The sequence below is a fragment of the Stegostoma tigrinum genome, chromosome 18 (genome assembly GCF_030684315.1).
Source record: "Stegostoma tigrinum isolate sSteTig4 chromosome 18, sSteTig4.hap1, whole genome shotgun sequence".
Taxonomy (NCBI): Eukaryota; Metazoa; Chordata; class Chondrichthyes; order Orectolobiformes; family Stegostomatidae; genus Stegostoma; species Stegostoma tigrinum.
The window spans coordinates 51509251-51532951 of record NC_081371.1 but is presented as its reverse complement, the minus strand read 5'-3'; the positions used below and the strand labels follow the sequence as shown (position 1 = coordinate 51532951).

General features: G+C 43.0%; 1 protein-coding gene across 3 annotated transcripts in view; it reads right to left on the bottom strand.

The window, feature by feature from the left end:
- Nucleotides 1-23701, bottom strand: part of chst11 (carbohydrate (chondroitin 4) sulfotransferase 11) — a 189757-nt gene that overhangs the window by 113557 nt on the left and 52499 nt on the right. For all 3 annotated transcript variants that reach the window (XR_009446898.1, XM_048548293.2, XM_048548294.2), the window contains exon 2: nucleotides 19360-19445. Coding sequence is in view for 2 of the 3 variants with exons in the window: in XM_048548293.2 (XP_048404250.1) it covers nucleotides 19360-19445 (86 nt within the window). In the remaining variant the exon portion in view is untranslated. The remainder of the gene's footprint in view (nucleotides 1-19359; nucleotides 19446-23701) is intronic.

The following is a 23701-nucleotide window of genomic DNA, read 5'->3' as shown; positions in this document are numbered from 1 at the left end:
CTCCCCCTCTCTCCCTATTTATTCCAGAACCCTCACCCCATCCCCCTCTCTGATGAAGAGTCTAGGCCCGAAACGTCAGCTTTTGTGCTCCTGAGATGTTGCTGGGCCTGCTGTGTTCATCCAGCCTCACATTTTATTATCCAAGATTCATTCACCTCTGCCTTAAGAATGTTCAAGAACTCTGCTTCCACTACTGTTTCAAGAACAGAGTTCCAGACTCAACCTTTTGTGAGGAAAACATTTGCCTCTTTGCTGTTTTAAGTAGGTGACTCCATATGTTTAAACAGTGATGCCTAATTCTGTCAGAGATAATGGGAACTGCAGATGCTGGAGAATCCAAGATAACAAAGTGTGGAGCTGGATGAACTAGATGCTGCTTGGCCTGCTGTGTTCATCCAGCTCCACACTTTGATGCCTAATTCTGTGTTCTCCCATAAGAAAAAACATCCTTTTTACGTCTACTCTGTCACGACCCCTCTGGATCTCGTAAATTTCAGCTTCTTAGCCTCTTAAACTCCAACGGAAACAAGCCTGTCCTGTCTAACCTCACCTCATAAGACAATCTGCCAAGTCCAAGTTTTAGTCTGGTAAACTTTCTCTGAACTGTTTCCAAAGTGCTTACATCCTTCCTTAAATAAGGCTACCTATACTGTACACAGTACTTCACATGTGGTCTCACCAGTATCCTGCATATCTGAAGCATAACTTCTATATTTTCGTATTCAATTCCCCTCTCAATAATTGATACCATTCTATTAGTTTTCCTGATTACTTGCTGCACCTGCGTACTAGCCTCTTGTGATTCATGCACTCGGGCATCCAGGTCCTTCTGCATCTCACAGCTCTCAATATTTAGCCAATGTGTTTCATTTTATGCTCCCTGCCAAAATAGACAATTTCACATTTTCTCACATTTTACTTAATTTGAAACATCTTTGTCCACTCACAACCTATCTTGATCTTTCTGTAGGCTCCTTGGGTCATCTTTACAACTTTCTGTCCTAGCTGCCTTTGTGTCATCAGCAGATTTGGCCACGGTACCATCATCCCAAGTCTGTTATATAAATTGTAAATAGTTGAGCTCTTGGCAATGATCCCTGTGTTGCGTGAAATCTTACATCTCGCTAACCATACCCATAATCATAACCATAAAAAGACCCATCTATGTCACTTTCTGTTGCCTGCTAGACCAGTCTTTCATATATAATGCCATTACGTTACCCACCCCACCACACTGCGCCCCCCCCTCACTTTGGGGTGTTTGTTAGCTGAGTTGGCTGGCTCGCAATACAGAGTGACAACAACGCATGGGTTCAATGCCCACACTGGCTGAGGTTACTTTGAAGGGCTCTCCTTCCCCTTGCCTGAGGCATGGTGACCCTTAGGCCTACTCTAAAACCTTAGGCTCTTAGGTTAAGCTACCACCAATTGCCTCTCTTTAATGGGAGAGCAGCCCTCTGTGATTCTACTCAATTACACCCCAAACATCTATTTTTCACAGAATCCCTACAGTGTGGAAACAGACCATCGGCCCAACAAGCCTACACCATCCCTCCAAACAGCATCCCACCCAGACCCAACCCACACCCCGCCCTGCATTTCCCCATGTCTAAACCAGCTAACCTAAACATCCCTGAACACTACGGGCAACTTAGCATGGCCTATCCACCGAGACTGCACATCTTCAGACTGTGGGAGGAAACTGTGGGGCACCCGGAGGAAACCCATGCAAACACAGGGAGAATGTGCAAACTCACACAGACTGAAATCAAACCCAGGTCCCTGGTGTTGTGAGGCAGCAGTGTTAACCACTGAGCCACCATGCCGCTGATTATTTTCTGCAATAACCTTTGAAGTATCTCCATATCAAATATCCTCTCAAAATCAAATACAGTATATCCACCAACTCCCCCTTATAGATGGCATAAGGATAACTTCATTACTAGCTTCTAATGTCTTCCCATGACATATGTTAGATAAATGGCCTATAATTTCCTGTTGTCTGTCTCCCTCCTTTCTTAAATAATGGAGTTACACATCCTATCTTCCCATGCAACAGGATCTTCCCCAACTCTAGAGAGTTTTGGAAAATTAACACCAATGAATCAGCTGTCTCATTAGCCGCTTCTTTTAAGACCATAGAGTGAAATCTACAAGGCCCTGGGCACTTGTCAGCTTATTGCTTTGACAGCTCAGTTAGTAGTACTTATGACTAAAATTTTTCTGAACTCCTACCTTCCTTTCATTTCCTGATTTATTACTGCTTCTGGAATGTTCCTGTACCCTCTATTGTGAAAACTGATGCAAAATGCTTGTTCTATGCTTCTGCTATCGACTTATCTCCCATGATCAATTTTCCAGAATAAATTTCTACAGGATCAACACCCAATTTCTTATACCTTTTCTTTATAAAACATTTATGGAAACTCTTTCTATCTGCTTTTGTATTTCTGGCTAGCTTTATCTTTTACTATAATGTTTCCCTCCTTATTAATTTTTTAATTAGCTTTTTAGTAGTCTATGAGTCCATCACTTCAACTCTTTCCTACTCATTGTAATGAATCTACGATGTGTGTTCTGAAATGTCCCCTTAAATGTGGGATCTCTTGACTTACCTGTTAATCTAATTTGTGAATCACTTTAGCACTGCTTTCATACCTCTGTAATTGCTCTTATTTAAGTTGGAAAAAGTCTGAGACCTGCTCCTCTCTCTCTCGAACTGAATGTATCATTAGCTATATTTTGGATGCTGCTACATAGGGGTGGCTTCACTACGAGGTCATTAATTATCCTATACCGTTGCACAATATCAGGATCAGTATAGCCTGCTCTCGTGTTAGCTCTGGGACTTGTGTGTGTGTGTGTGTGTGTGTGTGTGTGTGTGTGTGTGTGTGTGTGATTGTGTATTCATGTTGTGTGTGTGTAATCAAGTTCACATATGTTTGTGTTCCTGCATATGTGTTCATATATGTGTATGTGTGTGTTCACCTATGTGCTCCTGCTTATTCAGTCAGGTTCATGTGTGAGCATTCATGTGCACGTGTGTGTGTGTGTGTGTGTGTGTGTGTGTGTGTGTGTGTATGTTTCTGTTTGTGTTCACGTTCCTGTGTATTTACATTGCAATGTGTTTATGATAATGCAGTTTTGTTTTACTGATATACCCATACAATCTGCAAAATACTCTTTAAAGCATTGAATTCTATATGATGTTGAAGAGGAAATGAAAATCCAAGGCCATCTCCTCTGCTGTAGTACACCAGAAAATGTTGTCACTTTATCAGAAAGATCAAGTGATACTCAGCGAGGATCTAAACCTCGCAACCCAATTACTCGCAAGATAATGAAGCGAAATCAATAGAGTCAATTCAACAACTGACAATCTACAATTGCAATGAGATCAAACAAGGAACTCATTCTATTTTATTGCTTTTTCTGCTCCCTCTCCCACTGGCATATTTACTGATTAAGGCTTCTTCTTCCTTAAGGTGGGCTGAGATTGTTGACTGGGGCAAGAAAGAAAGCGTTTTGACGCCTTGCCCTCCATAATCTCGAGATGTCCCGAAGCTTCTCACAGCCAATGACGATTCCCTTTCCAGAGCAGTCACTCGTGGGAAACAGGGAAGCACAGCAGCCAAACTGTGCACGGCAAGATCCCAGAGAATTTCACCAACTTGGCTAGAAAAACCTCCCTGACGAAGGACATCTCGACTCTCTTTCTCATGAAATCTTTCTTATTCAGCTGACAGGTCAGGTGGGACTCAATTGAAAGATGTGGCTCATGGCCTTTGAAGGCTACATCCTCTGAAGTTTCCTGAGTGGCAATGGGAAGACTTTTGCCTCTGAGGTAAGGATGCTTCTGCCCAAGCTCCAGTCAGAAATTTGTCTTCAGGTTGAGTTAGGAATGTCTAACCTCAATAGAACTGAGTCCAATGATCTAATGGCCTATTAAAGTGCCAGTCAATCTGTAAAGTTGAACGATATATAATTGGTTTCAGAAGGAAAGAGGTCCACATGCAAGGGGAAGTTTCGAAAAACCACATGAGAAGAAGGAAGGTCTGTTCTGATGGATATAACAAGCTTTGTTAACTTAAGGATGAATACAGTACAAAGCTCACATGGTTAAATCAATCAGCACAGAGTTTATTTGTACATCAAAACACAGACAGGGCTCATTCATCTTGCAACATCTTCAGAAGAATATAAACAAAATATAACAAGAAATAAAGAGTTTGAGTTCTAAAGTGTCTCCAGTTTGGTTCAGAGTTAAAAGGCTCTGTCTGTAGAATGTTTGTGCCTTAGCATTGGAGAGCCTGTAGTGAAGGCAATGATGTGTGGAGATGCTTGGCAACACACAAACTAAAAGGTCGTAGCATTGGAAAAGATGGCAAGAGCTTTGCAGAGGTGTGAAAGCTCAGCACAATGACATCCTTCAGAAGAACAGGAACAAGACCTTCAGCCCTTTCAATCCTGACTGCGGATCAATGGAAAATAATTACTAAATTAAACAGGCCATGCTAAGGTTGGAAAGCAAGATGTGTGCTATATTACGGAGTAGAATTCTAGCTTGGATGGTGGAACATGAACTGGCAACATCACACTCACCACCAAGCCAGACTCCTCCCCAGCATACTGTCAACTCCATCGAAACCCAAGTTTGGAAGGGGAATTACAGTCCATGAAGGTAATGCCAGTTTTATCTTGCCATCCAGTATCTTCCCAAGCCCCATCTTCCCCTGGCTACTAACAGGGTAGGTTTTGTTGTTTCAGTTCTTCCTAAAGAGCGTCTTTGTTCAACATGCATTCCACTGCCTTTAGAAGAACATTCAACATATGAGTGTCAGTGGCCCTTTGAGCCTTCGCACCTACTTCCTCATTCAATAAGCTCACACTGATCCTCTTCCACAACTGTAACTTCCCTCTCTATCCTCATTGCAAAATTTCCTTCTCACCAAAAAAACTCCTCCACCCCCCACCACCGCACCCCCCCCCCCCCCGCCCCCCAATCTTGGGTAGTTTTTGTCACTTTTAGCTTGTGGCGTAATGACTGGAAACAGCGGATCAAATATGTATTTTTTTCTTTGCTGGCAGCTTGCGATTTCCTGTTGTTAACACTTCCTACATCACAAAATAACTTCTGACTTTGTCCTCACTGTCTAACTTCTGCATCACATCAGCTACCTCCCGTTACTATTTATCCTGAATAGGCAAATCTATCTGCTTGTTCCAGTGTGACATCTTTAGGGGGCTTGGTTAGCTCAGTTGGCTGGACAGTTGGTTTGCAATGCATTGTAACAGTGTGGGTTCAATTCCTGTACTGGCTGAGGCTATCATGAAGGTCTCTTCTTCTTACCCTCTCCCATTGCTTGCAGTAGTGTGACCACCACCAGTCATCTCTCTCAAATGACAGCAGTCCTATCATCTGATAAAACCACAGTGGCTTTATCTTTATCAATACCCTCCACTTTAGTCTTCACCCTCATTCCTTCTAATGCATTCCTTTGATTTCCCATTGTTTTGACTTTCTGGTGTCCATACACAATGCATATTCTAAACTTCTAGATTTTAATTGATCAAAGATATTTTGTAGGGCCTCTACCGATTCTATAGGTATCAATGTGTCATCAGCGTTCTACACAATTGTTACATTCTAGCCTCCAATTTTTTACCTCAGAGGTACATCTCTGTCTCTGAATATTTATGAAACCTGCAGGTGGAGTAAGTATGATGACAGTACAGAGCCTCGTTGCTCCCTTCACTTCAAACTGATAGCCTCAGCCAGTACAGGAATTGAACCCACACTGTTACAATGCATTGCAAACCAACTGTCCAGCCAACTGAGCTAACCAAGCCCCCTAAGGATGTCACACTGGAACAAGCAGATAGATTTGCCTATTCAGGATAAATAGTAACGGGAGGTAGCTGATGTGATAGTCGCTTTTCTGACCTGATTCTCACTGTCTGGTTCCAACATAGGGTCTGGATCAACTTCACTTCCTTACTCTTCACTATCAATGTCAGAGGGAAGCAATCCCACCTGAAGCTAAAATCTATCACTTTCCCAGCTGCCTCAGAAATATGGACAATATGTAAAGATTTGTAAAAGAAAATTGAGGCCTTTGAAAAGTGGATCATCAAGTCATTGATGCTAAGACATTTGATCAAAGTTCCTTACCAAGACCTTAAGACCAATGGAGAGGTTCTTGAGATTGCAAGAGCAAAAAGAACTCTAATGACATCCAGAAAGGAAAACGTCACTATATCCAGCCATTTGATTAGAGCTGAAAAGTTATAAAGATCTCTTTGAAAGGGCAATGCAGAAAGAGGGGCTCACCTCAGCACCATGTTGAATGATGGATGTCACAGTGCATTTGCTAACAAACTTCACTGGCTGTGTGACAATGCTGCAAGAGTGTGCCACACACCTCCCGGCTGGTACAACTACAAATCGCTTTAGATTAAGGGGGCAAATTGCTCTCTCGCTAGAAATAAAATCATTCGGGACAAATGTTTCAGAAATTGGAAGAAATGTAGGAATGAGAATTGGTCCTTCAATTCCTTGACTGCTCCACCTTTCAACTGCAGCCTGACTGATGTGCATGTCAATTCTATCAACCAATCATCAGCCATCCCTCAGTTTGGGGATGTTACCTGCTCAGAAGGTGCGAGGTTCTGCCTTGGCAGCTCCTGTGACTGAATGGACTGACACTCATCTTTCAGACCTTTGGGCTTTGTGGTGTTAAGGGTTAATGTTAGTATGTCAATAAAGTCATCCACATCATCAGTGTCTTAAGATCTCAAGATTCCCAGAATTATGGGGAAATGGCTCTAGGTGGAAACTTTGTGCAAAGTCTTGTCTTGTGTATATTTAAAAGACAGACTTCAATAAAGAGTCAGGTTTACTGGAAGCCACGCCTCCAAAACTCTCTGTCAGCCTTGATCCCGAATATGACTCAGCAGTAATAACAGATGGTGCTAACGGACACATGGCGCAGGATATCCTATAAGGTATGGGGATGCAGAGTGTGGGGTCCGCTTCCTTTCTCTGCTGTCGCTTCATGTCATCACCAAGACACTGAGTCGCTGAAAGCATCATGCAATTTTGAGGACTAGCCATCACCCCTTTATTGCATGATTGGCATTCAGCTCCTCCCAAGCAGTAACATCAGGGAGCTGCTGCACTTCAAGGAGCGATTCAGAGCGTGGCTGTGTAATTTCCTTTCTGTCCTCCCTGAAATACTGGGAGTTGGGAATCAGGATTTGGCTGGAGAACCACTTGGCAGCCATCTGGTGTCTCAGTTGATTTTGCAAGGAAGGGTCACCAGACCCGAAACGTTAACTCTAATTTTGTTATTCATAGATTCTGCCAGACCTGCTGAGCTTTTCCAGAAACCTCTGTTCTTGTTCTTGATTTTGCAGGAGTTTTCCATGAATGCTTGTAGAGTTGCCTTCAAGAAGGACCTTAATGTTTGTTCGATGGTTCCTCCCATTGAATCTGGAGAGTGCAACAGAGTTATTGTTTGTAGAATTTCTCTGGTGTCCTTATACACTGCCTTCATACAGGCCAGTTCTCACTGTGGTACAGGAGTGTGGTGACAACACTGCTCTGTGCTTGTGGACTTGGAGAGGTCTTTGTTATCAAATAATCATCATGTCGTTTCAGGTGCCTTAACAGCCTTACAGCACAAAAATCTATCAATCTGAGGTGGGAAGTTTTCAACTGATCCTCAGATTGAAACAGCCAGTGAGTCTAGATAAGCTTCTCCCTGCCCTTTGTATTAGGAATTATTTCCTGCAACTCACCTCAGAGTGAGAGATAATGGGAACTGCAGATGCTGGAGAAACCGAGATCACCAAGTGTGGAGCTGGATGAACACAGCTGGGCAAGCAGCAACTTTGTTAATGAACTGGATCTTGTGTCCTCTTGTTCAGAACTCATCCCACCAGAGAAAACGGCTTGACTCCATCTTTGCCCTACCGAATCCTTCAATCGTCAATAAGATCACCAAGAAAAACCTGTAAGGGTTAATAATCTAATATCTCTTGTGGGCTCGTATAAGTAGATGACTGGCTAAAGCATTTTGCATTCAATGTAAATTGTGTAAAGCTTGGGGGATTTCTACTGAAGGTTCAAGTTAATCTGCTGTTGAACAATGACTGTCCTGAAAAGCAATAAACAGAACAAGGAAGTTTCTGATTAGCAGTTTACAGTGAGAGAAGGCAAATTATCAAACGCACTGAAGGTCAGCGGCAATTAGAAAGGCACTGTATGTGATTGACTATATCAGCAAACAATCAGTGAACTGCTCAACTGGGAATGTATTCAGTCACTTAATAAAGACCGCACTATCGCATCGGGCATAAGGTCAAGTAGTATCGTTTTAGGTCTATAAAATTAGATTACAAGGCATGTGGTTTTGCTTCAAAAACCAAGCACTATAGTGCACTGTTTTGTTGCTATATATCTTTGCATGCCTGTAATGACCCCTGTGCACTATCACAAAACACAACAGCTCCGCATTCCAAACATACACTCCTATTTAGACCTAGTCATAGAATGCCTCCAGTGTGGAAGCAGGCCGCTCAGCCCATTGAGTCCACACCAAACCAATGAAGAGCATCCCACCCAGGCTCGACCCTTACCCTACCTGCATTGCTCATGGCCAATCCACCTAACCTGTATACCCGACTGTGGGAGGAAACCAGAGCACCTGGAGGAAACCCGCGAAGACGCGGGGAGAACGTGCAAGTGCCACACAGTCACCCGAGGGTGGTATCGAAGCTGTGAGGGAGCGAAGCTAATCACAAAGCCACAGTGCCACCATATTGTCACGTTTACTGTGTGACACCTTAATAAAGATGGGGAGAGGCAGCCTTTCTAATACAACTGGCTTAACTGATACCAAAAAGCAAGTGGGACTTAAGTAGGTGAAAGGTGCTTCAAGGTAATCCACAGGAACATAGTTCACTGACCACAACTCTTCTAAATTCTTTGGGGATAAACAAAAATCAAGCAATTAAAGACCAATTATAACCTCTTATGAGCATCTTGGAAGCTCCAAGAGATTATAATAGATATGTTAATGAACATTTAAAAATATATAGGCTAATCAACTTGGGAAGGCTGCGCACTCGGAGGATAATGTTGTCCATTCTTTAATTAAATACAGAATAAATGTAGTCTCTCCAACTTCTTAAAAACTTTTCCATGACTCAGTGACATCATGGCTGATCTTGTAACTGATTGTTATTTAATTGCTGCTGATCCACGTCCTATGGTGCTATCACATAGCAAGAACCTGTCAAAATCAGGCCTAAAAAATTGAACTGACCTGTATCCACAGTCTCTTGGACATCACGGACTGCATGTCTCCAGTCCCACTGGAGTGGGTTAGGGGACAAGACCAGGAACACTGCTGGAAAAGAGCTCATTAGATCAGGTTGAGCGTGAACTCACTGGAATTCAGAAAAATGAGTGGAGTTATTATTGAAGCTTATTGGGAGAGTGAAGGGCCAGGAGGCATAATTTCAGTGTAAGGGGTCGCCTTTTGAAGACAGAGATGATAAAGAATTTCTTGTCTCAGAGGATTGTGAATCCTTTACCTCAGAGGGCTGTCGAGGCTGGGTCATTAAGAATATTCAAAGCCAAGACATACAGAGTTTTAATCAGAATGGGGGAAAGGCGGCAAAGTGCGGCTGAGGATCGTTAAATCAACCACAATCTCACTGACTGGCACAGCAGATTAGAAGGGGTGAATGGCCTGTTTCTACTCCCGTGTTTTATGGCCTAGTGGGATACCTGACACATCACTGCTTCTCCACACCCATGAAAGGACCAGACGGCGAAAGGTCTGGTTGCTGACTGGTATCATCCCGATGTCATTGTACTGAAAGCGGGGGTCACCATCTAAATGGAGGACAGGAAGCCCATTGTGGGACGAGGCATGCGCGGGTATGACATCTTTGCTCACTCACTGTGGCATTGACCCTCTGGGATGTCCTGGTAACAGCCTCTGCTGCAGTCTGTCCCTCCTGTGCAGGGGGATTACCCCTCGACCATGACAACCTGAGAGCATACAGAACCCTTCCCAACACTGCAGAGGCGCCTTGCATGGGAAAGGTGTCATTAAAATATTACAATGTCGCTCATTTAGGATGAGGGGCACTGAATACCCTGGTGGCAAATTGAAAATCCAACTGATAGGGTCAACAGCCCCATTTTTAAACAGTACCACAGCAGAAAACAATTTTGTTATTGTGCAATAATAATAAATTGTGCTAGTGAGGCAATGTACAGAAATCCCATGATATACAATCAGAAGCAAAAAGGTCTCAGGAACAGCTAGTGGCTCTCTCAGGGAGGCCAGTATGAAAATGTGTGTGGGAACTGATTGTTACTGTATTCATAGCGTAATAAAATTGCAGAACATTTACGCACATCAGTCTGTTTGTCAACACTAAATCATTGTCATTGACAATTTGACTCTCCTTCTTAATTCTGATCTTTCTTGCTTGCATGCGTATTAGCAATAAAGATATTGAAGTCTGCGCTTGTATAAATTGACATTGAGTTAGCTTAGACTACTGGAACTTGTGTGTCGTAAAGTGGGGTAAGTGGTAAAGACAGACGACAAGCACAGTAAGGAAAGGTTCCTCTGTCACTGTGGTTTTCCTCCTAGTCTGCATTTTGAAAGTCATTACTTCTTTTTACCTTGCATCCCTAGCTCTCTCTCTCCTCTTTACATTCAGCAGTGAGTAAATATGATTTAAAACAACCTAATTTGTCATCAAAAATAATGGGAACTGCAGATGCTGGAGAATCCAAGATAATAAAATGTGGAGCTGGATGAACACAGCAGGCTCTGATGAAGGGTCTAGGCCCGAAACGTCAGCTTTTGTGCTCCTGAGATGCTGCTTGGCCTGCTGTGTTCATCCAGCTCCACATCTTGTTGTCTCTAATTTGTCATCAAAGTGACTTCATCCAAAAGGGCAAAATAAATTCTCCAAACAAATGAGATGGCACAGCTATGAAATAATCTGCCTGGCAACGAATCCTGTGTCAATGTGCAGAATATTAAACATTAACAATAACATTAACTTAACAAGCTCTTGTGATGTTGACGTGAATTTGAGCCGAAGTCTGGTGTATCCAATGATTTGGGGATGTGAGGATAGGACACAATTTGCTACAACATGCAGATATCACTCCTGAATAGACAATGATACAGTTCTCCCACTTTTTTTATATTTGCACTTCCTTCATTCCTCCTATCATGCGGCATTATTCATTCCTTTGTAGCAGCCAGCAATTTTTGTCCATCCCTGATTTCCCCTTGAGTGGTTTTCTAGGCCAGGTCAGGAGGTGTTTACGAGTTAACCACATTGTTGTCGATCTGAAGTATGTCCAACTAAGAGCAGTAGATTTCCTACCTTAAAGACCATTCGTAAACCTGATTGCGTTTTACCATAAATAATAATAGTTTCATGGTCGCCATTACTGAGATTAGCTTTTGATTCCAGGTATATTAATCGAATTTAAAATGCACCGGATGTCACAGCGAGTCTTGAACCCATTATTCTCATAGCATTAGCCTGGCCCTCTAGATTACTCTTACCTTATCATCAAGTCTTCGTCTTCACCGAATACAGAAATTAGAGAGACCCACCCAGGACGAAAAGCGCAAAGCAAAGTTTCACCTCATACATCTGATATTGTGCATGGTGCATAAAAGACTGTCGTGAAAGGTGTCACCTCTATTGACTGAATAAGGAAATATCCTACATTGTTGCTTTGTATGGATTCTACTCAATATCTCCAATTCAATGGCTATTTACATGACCCCCCACACAAACCAAAGCAATGCAGTCAAAGTGTGACAACCATGTGCATTGATGTAGCACTTTCAGTGCAGCGAAACATCTCAAGATGCTTCGAAAAAGCGTCACCAAACAAAACCTGACACCGAGCCACGTAAACAGACGATAAGACAGGTCACCAAGTGCTTGTTCCAAGACGAATGTTTCAGGGTGTCTTAATGCAAACCCTAGAATCAGGCAAGGTCCAGTTAGAGAAAGGAGGGAGAAAAGCCTCTGTACTGTTGCCAAGCATATTTCATCTCTACAGAGCACAGATACTCAGAGAATTAAATGTACTTCCAGGAGTACAACTTGGAGACAAGAACATAACAACACATGCAGAATCAGGAGAGGTCCTATAAAATTTTGTCGATCAACTAAAACCCAATTTGGAACATGAATTATAAACACCAGAAAGTAAGAAAAAGTAGATAGAAGGAATCATTATGAGAAATTAGAGTGTTTGGAGTAGATGGCATCTCACTGGAACAAGTAAAAACCTTTGACTATTAAGGACAAATGATAATAGGATTTGGAAGATGTGATGTAATTGTTCAATCTCAACAATTGAAGAGATTGGCAAACAAATTTTACAGTCCTGACAATTCTCACATGCCGTGGAATCTGAAGTGTGTTTGGTTAGTCTAGTTAGGAGACGTTACTGAGTCTTCTAAAGGGATTGCTCAATCACTAGGTTATGATTTATTAAAGGACTATATATAGCTTGATGGAAACATAGCCAATTCTTTTGAATTCCCCTCACGTGTGATCCTTTACATCATCATAGTGGGAGGTGTTACCCACACTGCTACAGACATTAAATCCTTCAAACCCTTGTACTATAGGATCAGGCATAGAGCTGCCACTGTTTCAAAACGTGAATCAAACATGATGACAATAGGAAGGATACATTTGGGAGTCGATAACACTCTCTCTGCCTGACAATGATGCCTAGGGCCTTCCATGCCTTCGGCTCCTCATAAACCTCCTCCGGTGGCAGCCAGGGTCCGTTTCACCCTGACCCCATCCAGGGCCAACCTCCCCCTGTACTCTTTTCCAGTGGACCAGGCCAGGTCTAGACAAAAAAATTCACTGTAACTTGGTGATAAATACATTCAGAACTCCTGCTCAGAAAGGCCCTGTCTGTCAAATTAACAATACTGGTCTAATAACCAAGCATTCAATCGGGACCAGCTCACTCTGTGAGTTGGTTACCTAAAACAGTAAAGCGTGTTATATGAAGCAGACATTACAGCAAAACAACTCATAGTCACGTGCGTGCAGCTTGTAAAGCCACAGCAGACTAACTGTCAGGCAGAGTCGCAACATTGTATACGCACAACACTAAACGACCCTAAAGATAAACTCTGTGAAGGGCAAAGTCCCTATAAAACACTGTCCACTTTGAGGGCTTCACCATGCCACTCCCTAATTCTGCACACTGTCTTAAAATCAAGCCCACTTTTCAAAAAGAGACAGTTGAGTTTAAAATTTGGCAGGTAATATCACAGCTTTATCGAAATTTAGTTAGGCCACATTTGGAATATTGTGTTCAATTCTGGTCGCCACACTACCAGAAGGATGCGGTGGCTTTGGAGAAGGTACAGAAAATATTTACCAGGATGTTGCATGGTATGGAGGGCATTCTCTATGAGGAGAGGTTGGAGAAACTTGGGTTGGAGAACGATGGAGGTTGAGGGGTGACCTGAGAGAGGTCTACAAGATTATGAAAAGCGATTATGAAGGGCATGGACAGAGCATACAGTCAGAAGCTTTTTCCCAGGGTGGAAGAGTCAGTTACCAGGGGCCATAGGTTTAAAGTGCGAGCGACAAGGTTTAAAGGTGATGTACGAGGCAAGTTTTTTACACAGAGGGTGGTGGGTGCCTGCAGCCAGGGGAGGCAGGGGAAGCAGATACTGTTGAGACTTTTAGGATGGGACTATATGGGATGGGAATACAGGGATACGGTCCCTGGAAGGGTAGGGAGTTTTAGTTGTGATGGGCAGCATGTCAGTGCAGACTTGGAGGGCCGAAGGGTCTGCTCCTGTACTGTAATTTTTCTTTGTTCTTTGTTCTTAATATGACAATACCTCTCCAATGATGACCAAATTCATAATTATTCTTCATTGTCAAATTTCAACCGAGGAACAAGTTGAAGAGAGCTCACTGGGGAGGGGGTAGCACTGGTAAAGGACAGCCCACAATTGTACTGTTAAGCAAAGGTATGCGGTGACAAAGTTATCTTGAATAGTTTGTGCAGTGCAGTGCGACAAACAGGCTGCCTATGACTGAGGGCGATGAAGGCGAATGTTGCTTCCCATCATTCTCAGGACATTTGAGAGCTGAGAGAGCCGGTAACACAAATAGCTGAAAATTCCAGCCGGCGTTATTCATTCCTTCTCAGCTTCCAGACCAGAGGATCAGATGATGGAAAGAGACCAGATCCTGGAGAAGTAAATAATGTCAGTGAGACAGCCAGCACATTGCCAGAATCTGGAGGATCAGCACCGGCACTAACAAGGGCAGAGGGTGAATATTAGAGTTGGTAACACTCACTGAAGGCGGTGCAGGATAGCGCAATAGTGGCATTGATGTGTTTACTGTGGGTAGAGACATACGTGTAGAATATTTTACATTACTTCTTAGACTCAATCCGCTTCCATGCTGTTTATGGACAAAGTGTTTAGCTTATATTATTCTTAAGCAGTTAGACCAATGCTCCACGAGGACCATTCCTGCAGGCACAGTGGGGACCGTTCATTCCTCAGAGACAGTAGCTCCAGGTGTCAGTTCCACTGTAGGAAGTGATGGCCAAGGAAGGTGAGTTCTCAACACAGCTGTGCAGGTTAATTATTGACCCCTGAGCTGGAGAATTTCCTGCTCTGTCTGGACGGTGTGGTAACTGCAGCAGAACAATCCCCGAAGATTCCATGTGCAGCTTCCGGCCAAGGGCTCCACTCTGTGGCAAACATCCTCCTCACGGAATCACAGAATTCTGATAGTGTGGATGGAGGCCATTCTGACATCAAGTCTGCACCAACTCTCCAAAGAGCGCCCCACACGATCCCTGTAACCCTGCATTTCCCATGGCTAATCCATCTAGCCTGCACATCCCTGGACACTACAGGGTAATGCAGCATGGCCAATGCATCCAATCCTCCCTCTGGGAATTCTGGGCACAACAAACCAGCCACATCAGTTTTTATGTTTCACACAGCCCTCCACCCATCCCTCTTCATCCAAACCCAAAGTAATGGCACAAAGTTCAAGTCTGGGCAATTTTCTCTTGCACATCATGCTCGCTGCCCCTGGATTGTAACCCACATGCCCTGAGTAGCTGATGGCAATGCCAGGGTGAACTTGCCAAGTGGCTAAGGGTATCAGCATCGAAAAAGGACCTCATCTTCGGTGAAACCACCAAATGCACATCACAGCCTTTCTGTCAAACACCAAACCTCACTTAATAAAAACCGAGAGAACTGCGGATGCTGTAAATCGGAACAAAAACAAAGTTGCTGGAAAAGCTCAGCAGGTCTGGCAGCATCAGTTCTGCGGAAGGGTCACCGAAACATTAATGCTGATTTCTCTTCACAGATGCTGCCAGATCTGCTGAGCTTTCCCAGTGACTTTGTTTCTGTACCAAACCTCACTTGCTAGCAGTGATGGCTTTCACACTGCAGTCAGACCAGTGCAAAATGTGAAATACGGCAGCAAGTCTTTAAAATGCAGTGAGACAAAACAAGCTGTAACCTCATGTAACCTTTTCGATTCAGAAAGATTAACAGGAAATTTTTAGTCACCGATAAGGCGGTAGTAACAATTTTGCAGAACAGCAAACTGGAATTGACATTCCAAACACTGTACGTTGCAACAAAGTTTGGACAAGCTCACTGAAGGCTTGTACCAATTAGAGTCCTGTCACCACGTGCTCAGCACTTAAAATGCAAACCGGTGGTGTCCAGTACAGTGTTCTGAGCCTGAACAGCACCTTCCAAGGAACTCCTCATTGTTCAAATATGAATTTTAACATCATCATTAACACTTGTATTTATATATTTAACTGTACACTTAGTAAACTATTGCTCTGGGAAAGGAGATGTAGCCATAAAAACCTTGAGCTATTTCTAATGCTGAAGTGAACAGCTACATTTAGAAGCAAATTGCACACAACCTGGGGACATATCTAGGTTTTGTACAACGATGTAGGTTTTGTACACTGATGTAAAACCGATAATGAGTCAGGTCCTCGTTTCACATCCCCCTACATCTCATTGAGGTCCACTGAGGGGATGTGGAATGGGCCACTTATTCATTGCCACCCAGTTTTACACTTTTGCAACAGTCCAAAGATGTTGCCTTGGCTAGATCTTCAGTCCTTTCAACTCCCCCTCCCATTCCTCAGACGACATGTCCACTCTGGGCCTCCTGCAGTGCCACAACAATACCGTCCGAAGGTTGCAGGAACAGCAACTCATATTCCGCTTGGGAACCCTGCAGCCCAATGGTATCAATGTGGATTTCACAAGCTTCAAAATCTCCCCTTCCCCCACTGCAGCCCAAAACCAGGCCAGCTCATCCCCGCCTCCCTAACCTGTCCTTCCGCCTACCTATCTCGTCCTCCCACCTCAAGCCCCACCCCATCTCCTACCTACTAATCTCATCCTGTCCCCCTGACCAGTCTATCCTCCCTGGACTAATCTATCTCCTCCATAACTCCCCAACTACACTCACCTTTACTGGCTCCCCCCATTCCTCTTTGACCTGTCTGTCTCCTCTCCACCTATCTTCTCTTCTATTCATCTTCTATCCACCTCCTCCTCTCTCCCTATCTATTTCAGAACCCCCTTCCCCTCCCCCATTTCTGAAGAAGGGTCTAGGCCCGAAACGTCAGCCTTCCTGCTCCTCTGATGCTGCTTGGCCTGCTGTGTTCATCCAGCTCTACAACTTGTTATTTCAGATTCTCCAGCATCTGCAGTTCCTACTATCTCTGAATTCAGTACTTGCTTGATAAATGGTCACACTGACATAAAAACAGGCACTAACATCTCTATAATAAGGGCAGCAGATACATGGGGGCATCACTATCTGTAGTTTTCCCTCCAAGTCACACACCATCCTGAATTGGATTTCTTCACAGTTGTTGGGTCAAAATCCACAGTCCTGTGGATCGAGCTACACCCCATGGGCAGCAGTGGTTCAAGAAGGGACTTATCATCACCTCCAGGGCAATTAGGGATGGACAGCAAATGCTGGCCTTAGCAGTGATGCTCATATCCCATAAAAAGAGGTAAATTTTAACAATAGTACAGTCGAAGTCTTGCACATTGCATGCAATTCCGTCAAGTGTATGCATACTTCCTGTAACACATTCCCTGGCAGGCTTTCCCTGCTACACAATGAGCAATGCCATGGAAGATGTAACATGTGTGCAGAAAAGACTCCATATTGCACTGATGGATAATAACTCAGTTCTGTTAACAGGCAACGTTAATATTCTCTCATAGTCTTTCACACAGTAATTATGTCAACTGCTAAAAGCCAGCAAAAATAAAAGGAAGTACATCATGTTATCTTTTCCTGAGAGGCACACATTAGATTACTGACTGAACCAGTAACTGCTAAAGACAGCAGGTTGTGACGAGGCTAATTGAGGAAATAAGGAGTTCCTCATCTTTAAAGTAGTGAAAAGTGGTACTAAACATTCCCTGGTCACTTTTAATTTCATACGATACAGCTAAATGTATTTTATGTAATGTGTGTTCTTCCCAGAACCTTTTTTCAGCAGACGCTTCATCCTGAGCAGTTCCTCCAGTCAGCTTTTTGGCAATGATGGTTTGACACGGTGTTCCTCTCTTGGGGCAGTGTCAGTGAACAGGTCTCAATACTACCTTAGATTTTGATTTGATTTATTACTGTCATGTGTACTAAGGTACGGTAAAACATGTTGTCTTACGTGCTTTATAGGCTGATCATACCATACAAATGCATCACGATAACAGAACAGAGAGCAAGATACAGTCTTACAACTGCTGAGAAGGTGTAGAGTGAGACATCAACATTAACATTAAAGAGGTCCTTTCAAAAGTCTGATAACAGCATGGAAGAAGCTGTTCTTGAATCTGAGCTCAAACAGAAATTGAACCCAAGCTATTAGCGACAGCTGCCTGGCTCTCTCTACAAATGTCCTGGGAGTGTTTGATGGGGTCAGTGTGGAGCGAGCTATACTCATTATCTAACCCAATTCTATCCCTGTCCTGGGAGTGTTTGACGGGAACAGTGTGGAGTGAGCTATACTCTGTAGCTAATCCTATTCTACTGCTGTCCTGGGAGTGTTCAATGGGGACAGTGTGGAACGAGCTATACTGTATCTAACTCCATTCTATCTCTGTCCTGGGAGTGTATGATGGGGACGGTGTGGAGTTAGCTATACTCTGTATCTAACTCCATTCTATCTCTGTCCTGGGAGTGTTTGATGGGGACAGTGTGGAGAGAGCTATACTCTGTATCTAATCCTATTTTAACCCTATCCTGGGAGTGTTTAATGGGGACAGTGTGGAGTTAGCTATACTCTGTGTCTAACTGTACACTGTTTCTGACCTGGAGTGAGCTTTTCTTTTAGTTTAAAGCAGTAGAGTGCAATAAGCAGTTTAACAGTCCAAGCTCTACTCCCACAGGTTATCTAATAATTAGAAATTCTCGTTGTAGGTGTTGCGAATTTTCTCTTTGAGAGGAATTTGCAATTCAATCTGTGTCCACAAAGACAATGCATCGTTGTGTATCACTCAGATGCTGCTCAGCTGCTGTTTGTTCTTTTGTCATTTTTCTAAATTTCAAGATTGCAGTCATTTTCAAAAGTCCTTTTTCTTTACCTCATGAAAGCTCCCTACTGGCAAACTGCACTTTGGCACATGAGTTATTCAAAACCTGACACCTAACAGCAAGGCAAACATGTGTGGGCTTGTGAGATGACGAGACTTATTGTGTTGCTTAAATCCTGTTACCAAAGAAGTAATGATAAAATGATAAAATGATTTGATAAAATGGCACCAAGTACTCTGTGGGGTATTAATCAGGGGAGTTCCATTGGATTTCCAGATTGAAATAACAAAATAATCTCACACTTTAGTGAACTATGAAAGATCAGGTTACTATAATGTTGGCCATTGCATATTTCAGATTTTGCAGAGCACTGTGCGAAAATCCGACAAGTATGTTGTGATGATGAGGAACTCAGCGCTTTCCTCAATTTGTGAAGCTCCCTGTATGTAGATTCATGAGAGTATAAACATTTATAACAGAAGGAAATCAACCCTGTCTCCCCTCCTCCCCTACTTCTCCATCAGCATCCTTAGCATAATCCCAGGAGCTGGATCAAAGCAGTCTGAGCCTGGTGTTTTCTGGCACATTGCCACTTTTCACATTGAGGGCTTCCTCAATGGATGGGAGATTACAGTTTGTACGTGCTGTTAGAATAAATTGCACACACGCAGCTCATAGGCTACTCACCTGCGTCGGGTTCTGGAGCTCTTGTAGTGGAGTCCGCGAACCTTTCCTGCAACAGATGTTCACTCCGAATGGTGCCCGGCGCATCCCTGCAACACAAAAGGGAACACGAGGAAGTCTCAATCAAGTGGTCAATCTATTGGCTCCAATCTGTGTCTGAGTTCGGGCTGGAGGTTTCTGGGTAATGTCACTGTATTGCCCCACCCAGTTTATTGCTCTGAAATCCCAGCAGAGCAGCTGCTGAAATTTAAATTCAATCCGCAAATCTGAAATTGGGGACTTAGTCTCAGTGATGGTATCCTAAGTACTATTTGAAATCACGAGCTTTCGGCGCATTGCTTCTTCTTCAAAGGAGCAGTGCTCCAAAAGCTTGCGGTTTCAAATAAACCTGTTGGGCTATAACCTGCTATTGTGTGACTTCTGACTTTGGGAGTTCCAGGATTTTGATCCAGCCGCACTGGGATAACATACTGCCCATGCATCAGGACTGTGTGTAACATGGAAGGGAATTTGCAGATGCTGGTGTTCCCCATGCATCTGCTGCCCTTAGTCCTTCTTGACATTATGAAAAGAATTAACAAGGTCTGTTACATTCGCTCTGGGTCACAGACTGGGTGCACTATGGACAGGCTGACAATAAATCATTTGCTTTAAAATACAGCATTACCCCAAATGCTTCCAACCATGGGCATGGTAATGTCGACTTTCTGTGGGACCCAAAGGAGACAACAATAACAGCCTGAATTTATGTAGCACCTTTAACATAAACCAAGGTAGTTTGCAGAAACATTAACAAAATAAAAAGGCAGAAGACATTCAGACTGACGAACACTTGGTCAAATCGGTAGGAGTTAAGAGTTCTCAATAACGGACAGAGACGTAGAGAGGTGAAGAGATCTAAGATAGAAAATCCAGAATTTAGGGCCATTGCAATTGAAAATAAGGCCACCGATGACAAAGCGATTAGAATCAGGACTGAACTGGAGACCAGAAACGGAAGAGATTTCAGGGAAGTATTCAAACTGAACAGAGTAAGAGAGATTGGGAGATGTCTCAGCCCATAGTTATTTAGGGTACATTAACATTGCAACTGTTGTCATGAAATCACTTTGCCCTACCTCAGAGATCCAATCAAAGGCCAGAGTTATTCACATTGTTCTGAATGCTGCTAACTATATAACCTCATTGATTTCTCCTTATATTGTAAAAAGGTTAACCTTTACCCTGTGCCTGCTAAGAAGGGAAGGTGAAGTTAAACTGAAATACCAGCAGGCTGCTGAGCCAGGGTTGATCTTAAAGCAATGGCTGGTCACTTCAGCAAACCTAATTAACAGAGAAGCCAATGTATACTGATGTTTAATCTGTTGATAACAAACGTAGGAAAATGTTAGTTCAGCAAAAGATAAGCATCTAAGCAAGGATGCCTCATTGGTCATGGAAACAGGAAATTGGTACAAAATGATTCTAAATCAAAGACAAACGTATCATAAAGCATTCTGCTTTCTGGAATAGTAAATTATATATAACCAGAGTGAAACTACCAATGAGATAATAAAACAATTAAGTATTACCAGCAGAAAAAGAACCAAATAGAATAATTAACAAGATCCTTAAAATTCACCTTAATTAACTTCATATAATTTGTAATTCAGAATGGTGTAGATTGTCACATGAAACAGAAAAAGCATTAGGAATTAGATCTAGGCACAAATTACTGGAGATTCTGGAAGCTGTACTGAAAACAACAAATGCTGGAGATCACAACGGGTCAGACAGTATTTACGGAGAGAGAACAAGCTAACATTTCGGGCTAGATGACTCTTCATCAGAGCTGATGAAGTGGATTGGGAGGTTGTTTGGAATTAATTTGATATACCACTGTCGGTAGGATGCAACGGCTACAAGGCTATAGCAAACCTCTATTCTTCCTTCAACAGCACCTTCCAAACCCAAGACTGCAACCAAGAAAGGCCACAGAAGCAGGTACATAGGAGCACCAGCACCTGCAAATTCCCCTCTGGGTCACACACAATCCTAACTTGGCAGTCCCTGGGTCGGGAACAGGTTCTGCTCTGGACTGTGTTCACAAGTCAATGTGTACACAAGTTGGAACATGATGCAGGACAATGTGAAGCAGCTGTTCGTGAGTACAGGAAAAGCTCAAATGCCACGTCTTTAAAGTTACACCCCTGTAAGGGATCCTATTCGTAAGTACAAGCATTTGCAAGTTGAACATTGTTAAATCACGGACCCCCTGTGTAATTATTATCTCTCACTGTTGCTGGGCCAAAATCGTGGAGCTCTTTTCCAAACAATACAGTGTGCCTACAACACACTTGGCACCGCAGTGGTTCACTACCACCTTCATGAGGACAATTAGGGATGGGACAACAAATTCCAGCAACGTGCATACCCAGGAATGAAAAACAAAACTAAAGAAATGGAGTTTAGAATTATATTTGTGTGCTGATGCATAGTTGCATGTATTGTATGATTAATAAATGTCCAGAATCTTATTGATTTGAGGAGTGTGCCACAATTGTGACAAATGTGGAGTATTGATTTTTTAATTTCAAGGATACTTACACAATAGCAGTAAAGTGGAGTTGAGGATGATCAGATCAACCATGATCTCATTGAACCACAGAGCAGGCTCAATGGGCTGGATGGCCTGTTTCTGCTCCTATCATTTATGGTCTATGATCTAAGCCATTGCTACATTACTTTTAATGAGATGGGAACTAATTGTTTTATGAATACAAATCCCAGAATGCTGTATTTGCTGGCGCACTGCAGTCATGTATTCAGTGACAATGAATGACTCAGTCGGTCAGCCACATGAAGAACTGAGCAAGACTTCAGCTCTCTTTCATTATTGAGTATTTTTAAGTTCAGTGACGTTACGTCTTCTAACTCCCATAACACTCCACAGTAACCTATCAAATAAACATGACATCAGGTCACATAGGAAAACAGTAGGCCATAAGTTTGGTAAAGGATAGATTTTAAGAAGCATCTTAAAGGTGGAATGAGGGGCATAGCAAGGCAGAGAGCTGTAGGGAATTTCTTTTAATAATTATTTTTGGGAATGTTGTGTCACTAACTGGCTGTCCCTAGTTGTCCTTGAAGAGATCTTGCTAGGCCATTTCAGAGGGCTATTGAGAGTCCACCACATTTCTGTGGGCGTGGAGTCACAAGTAGGCCAGGCCAGGGAAGGATGGCGGATTTCCTTCCCTCAAGGACATTAGTGAACCAAAGATCAAACAATTATGAATAAACTGCCACAGTTCTGTCATGTTTGTTCGAATCAACTAACATTGTTGGCATTATGAGAGGAACCAGCCGGGCAACAAGAATCAGGAATAGCTGCAGCAATAAGACTGCTGAGCAGTGAGTAACTGTATCTCTACTGCTGTCAAATCTTCACACACTCTGACTCACTAATCCACTCAAATCATTTCTGTGCCAATGTTGCCACAAAAATCTCCGTCTGAATACGGCATTTTGTGAAGAGAACTCGACAGAAGTGTGAATAAAAACATATGTTAATACATCATCATCTTGTAACTGTGTTTTTAAAGAGTAACATATGTCTAGATTGGCTTCTGGACCATCTGATGTTAATGCTGTGCTTGCTGGGAAGCACTCAGAGATGTTCATACGGCACACTGAGGACATTAGACAGCATGGCTTCTTGTGCAATGCTGCTGTCCCCAGCTCTGGGTCAGAAGGCCTGGGTTCAAATTCTAAACGAAAAACAAAATCAAAGAACTTCAGACGCTGGAAATCAGCCAAATGGCTGGAAAAACTCAGATCTGGCAGCATCTGTGCAGAGAGAGCAGAGTTAACATCTGGGGTCCAGTGACCCTCCTTCAGGTTTAAAGTAATTTCATTGCAATTAGGTTTTGATGTGGAGGAGGGTGGGTGAAGAAACATTCAACTTCTTTCCATCACTAGTACAGTTACACGACGAGCACCACTGCAGAGTGAGGTCCTTGAGACCAGGAAGAAAACAACCAGATTGCAACACTCAAAACTACTTTGGGAAGGCAATTGGTCTATTTTCTCTTGTTGAATACATGGTATCTGCTGAATAAGAAATGACAGGAACATGTTATTCTCCCCAGCGAAGCAAGAGATTTAATTGAGGTATTTAAAATGACACAGGGGCAGTGCTAGAATAACTTAAGGAGAAAAAAAAGTGCAGATTTTCCAATTACTGCTGACCCAAAGATAATGTTTACAGCCAGAATTCAGAGTCTGGCCAATCCCACATTTGTCCGTCAGAGGAAACCTGGGAAAAATGCATTCCATGCTGATTCAGCACGGCATGTCAAGGCAGACC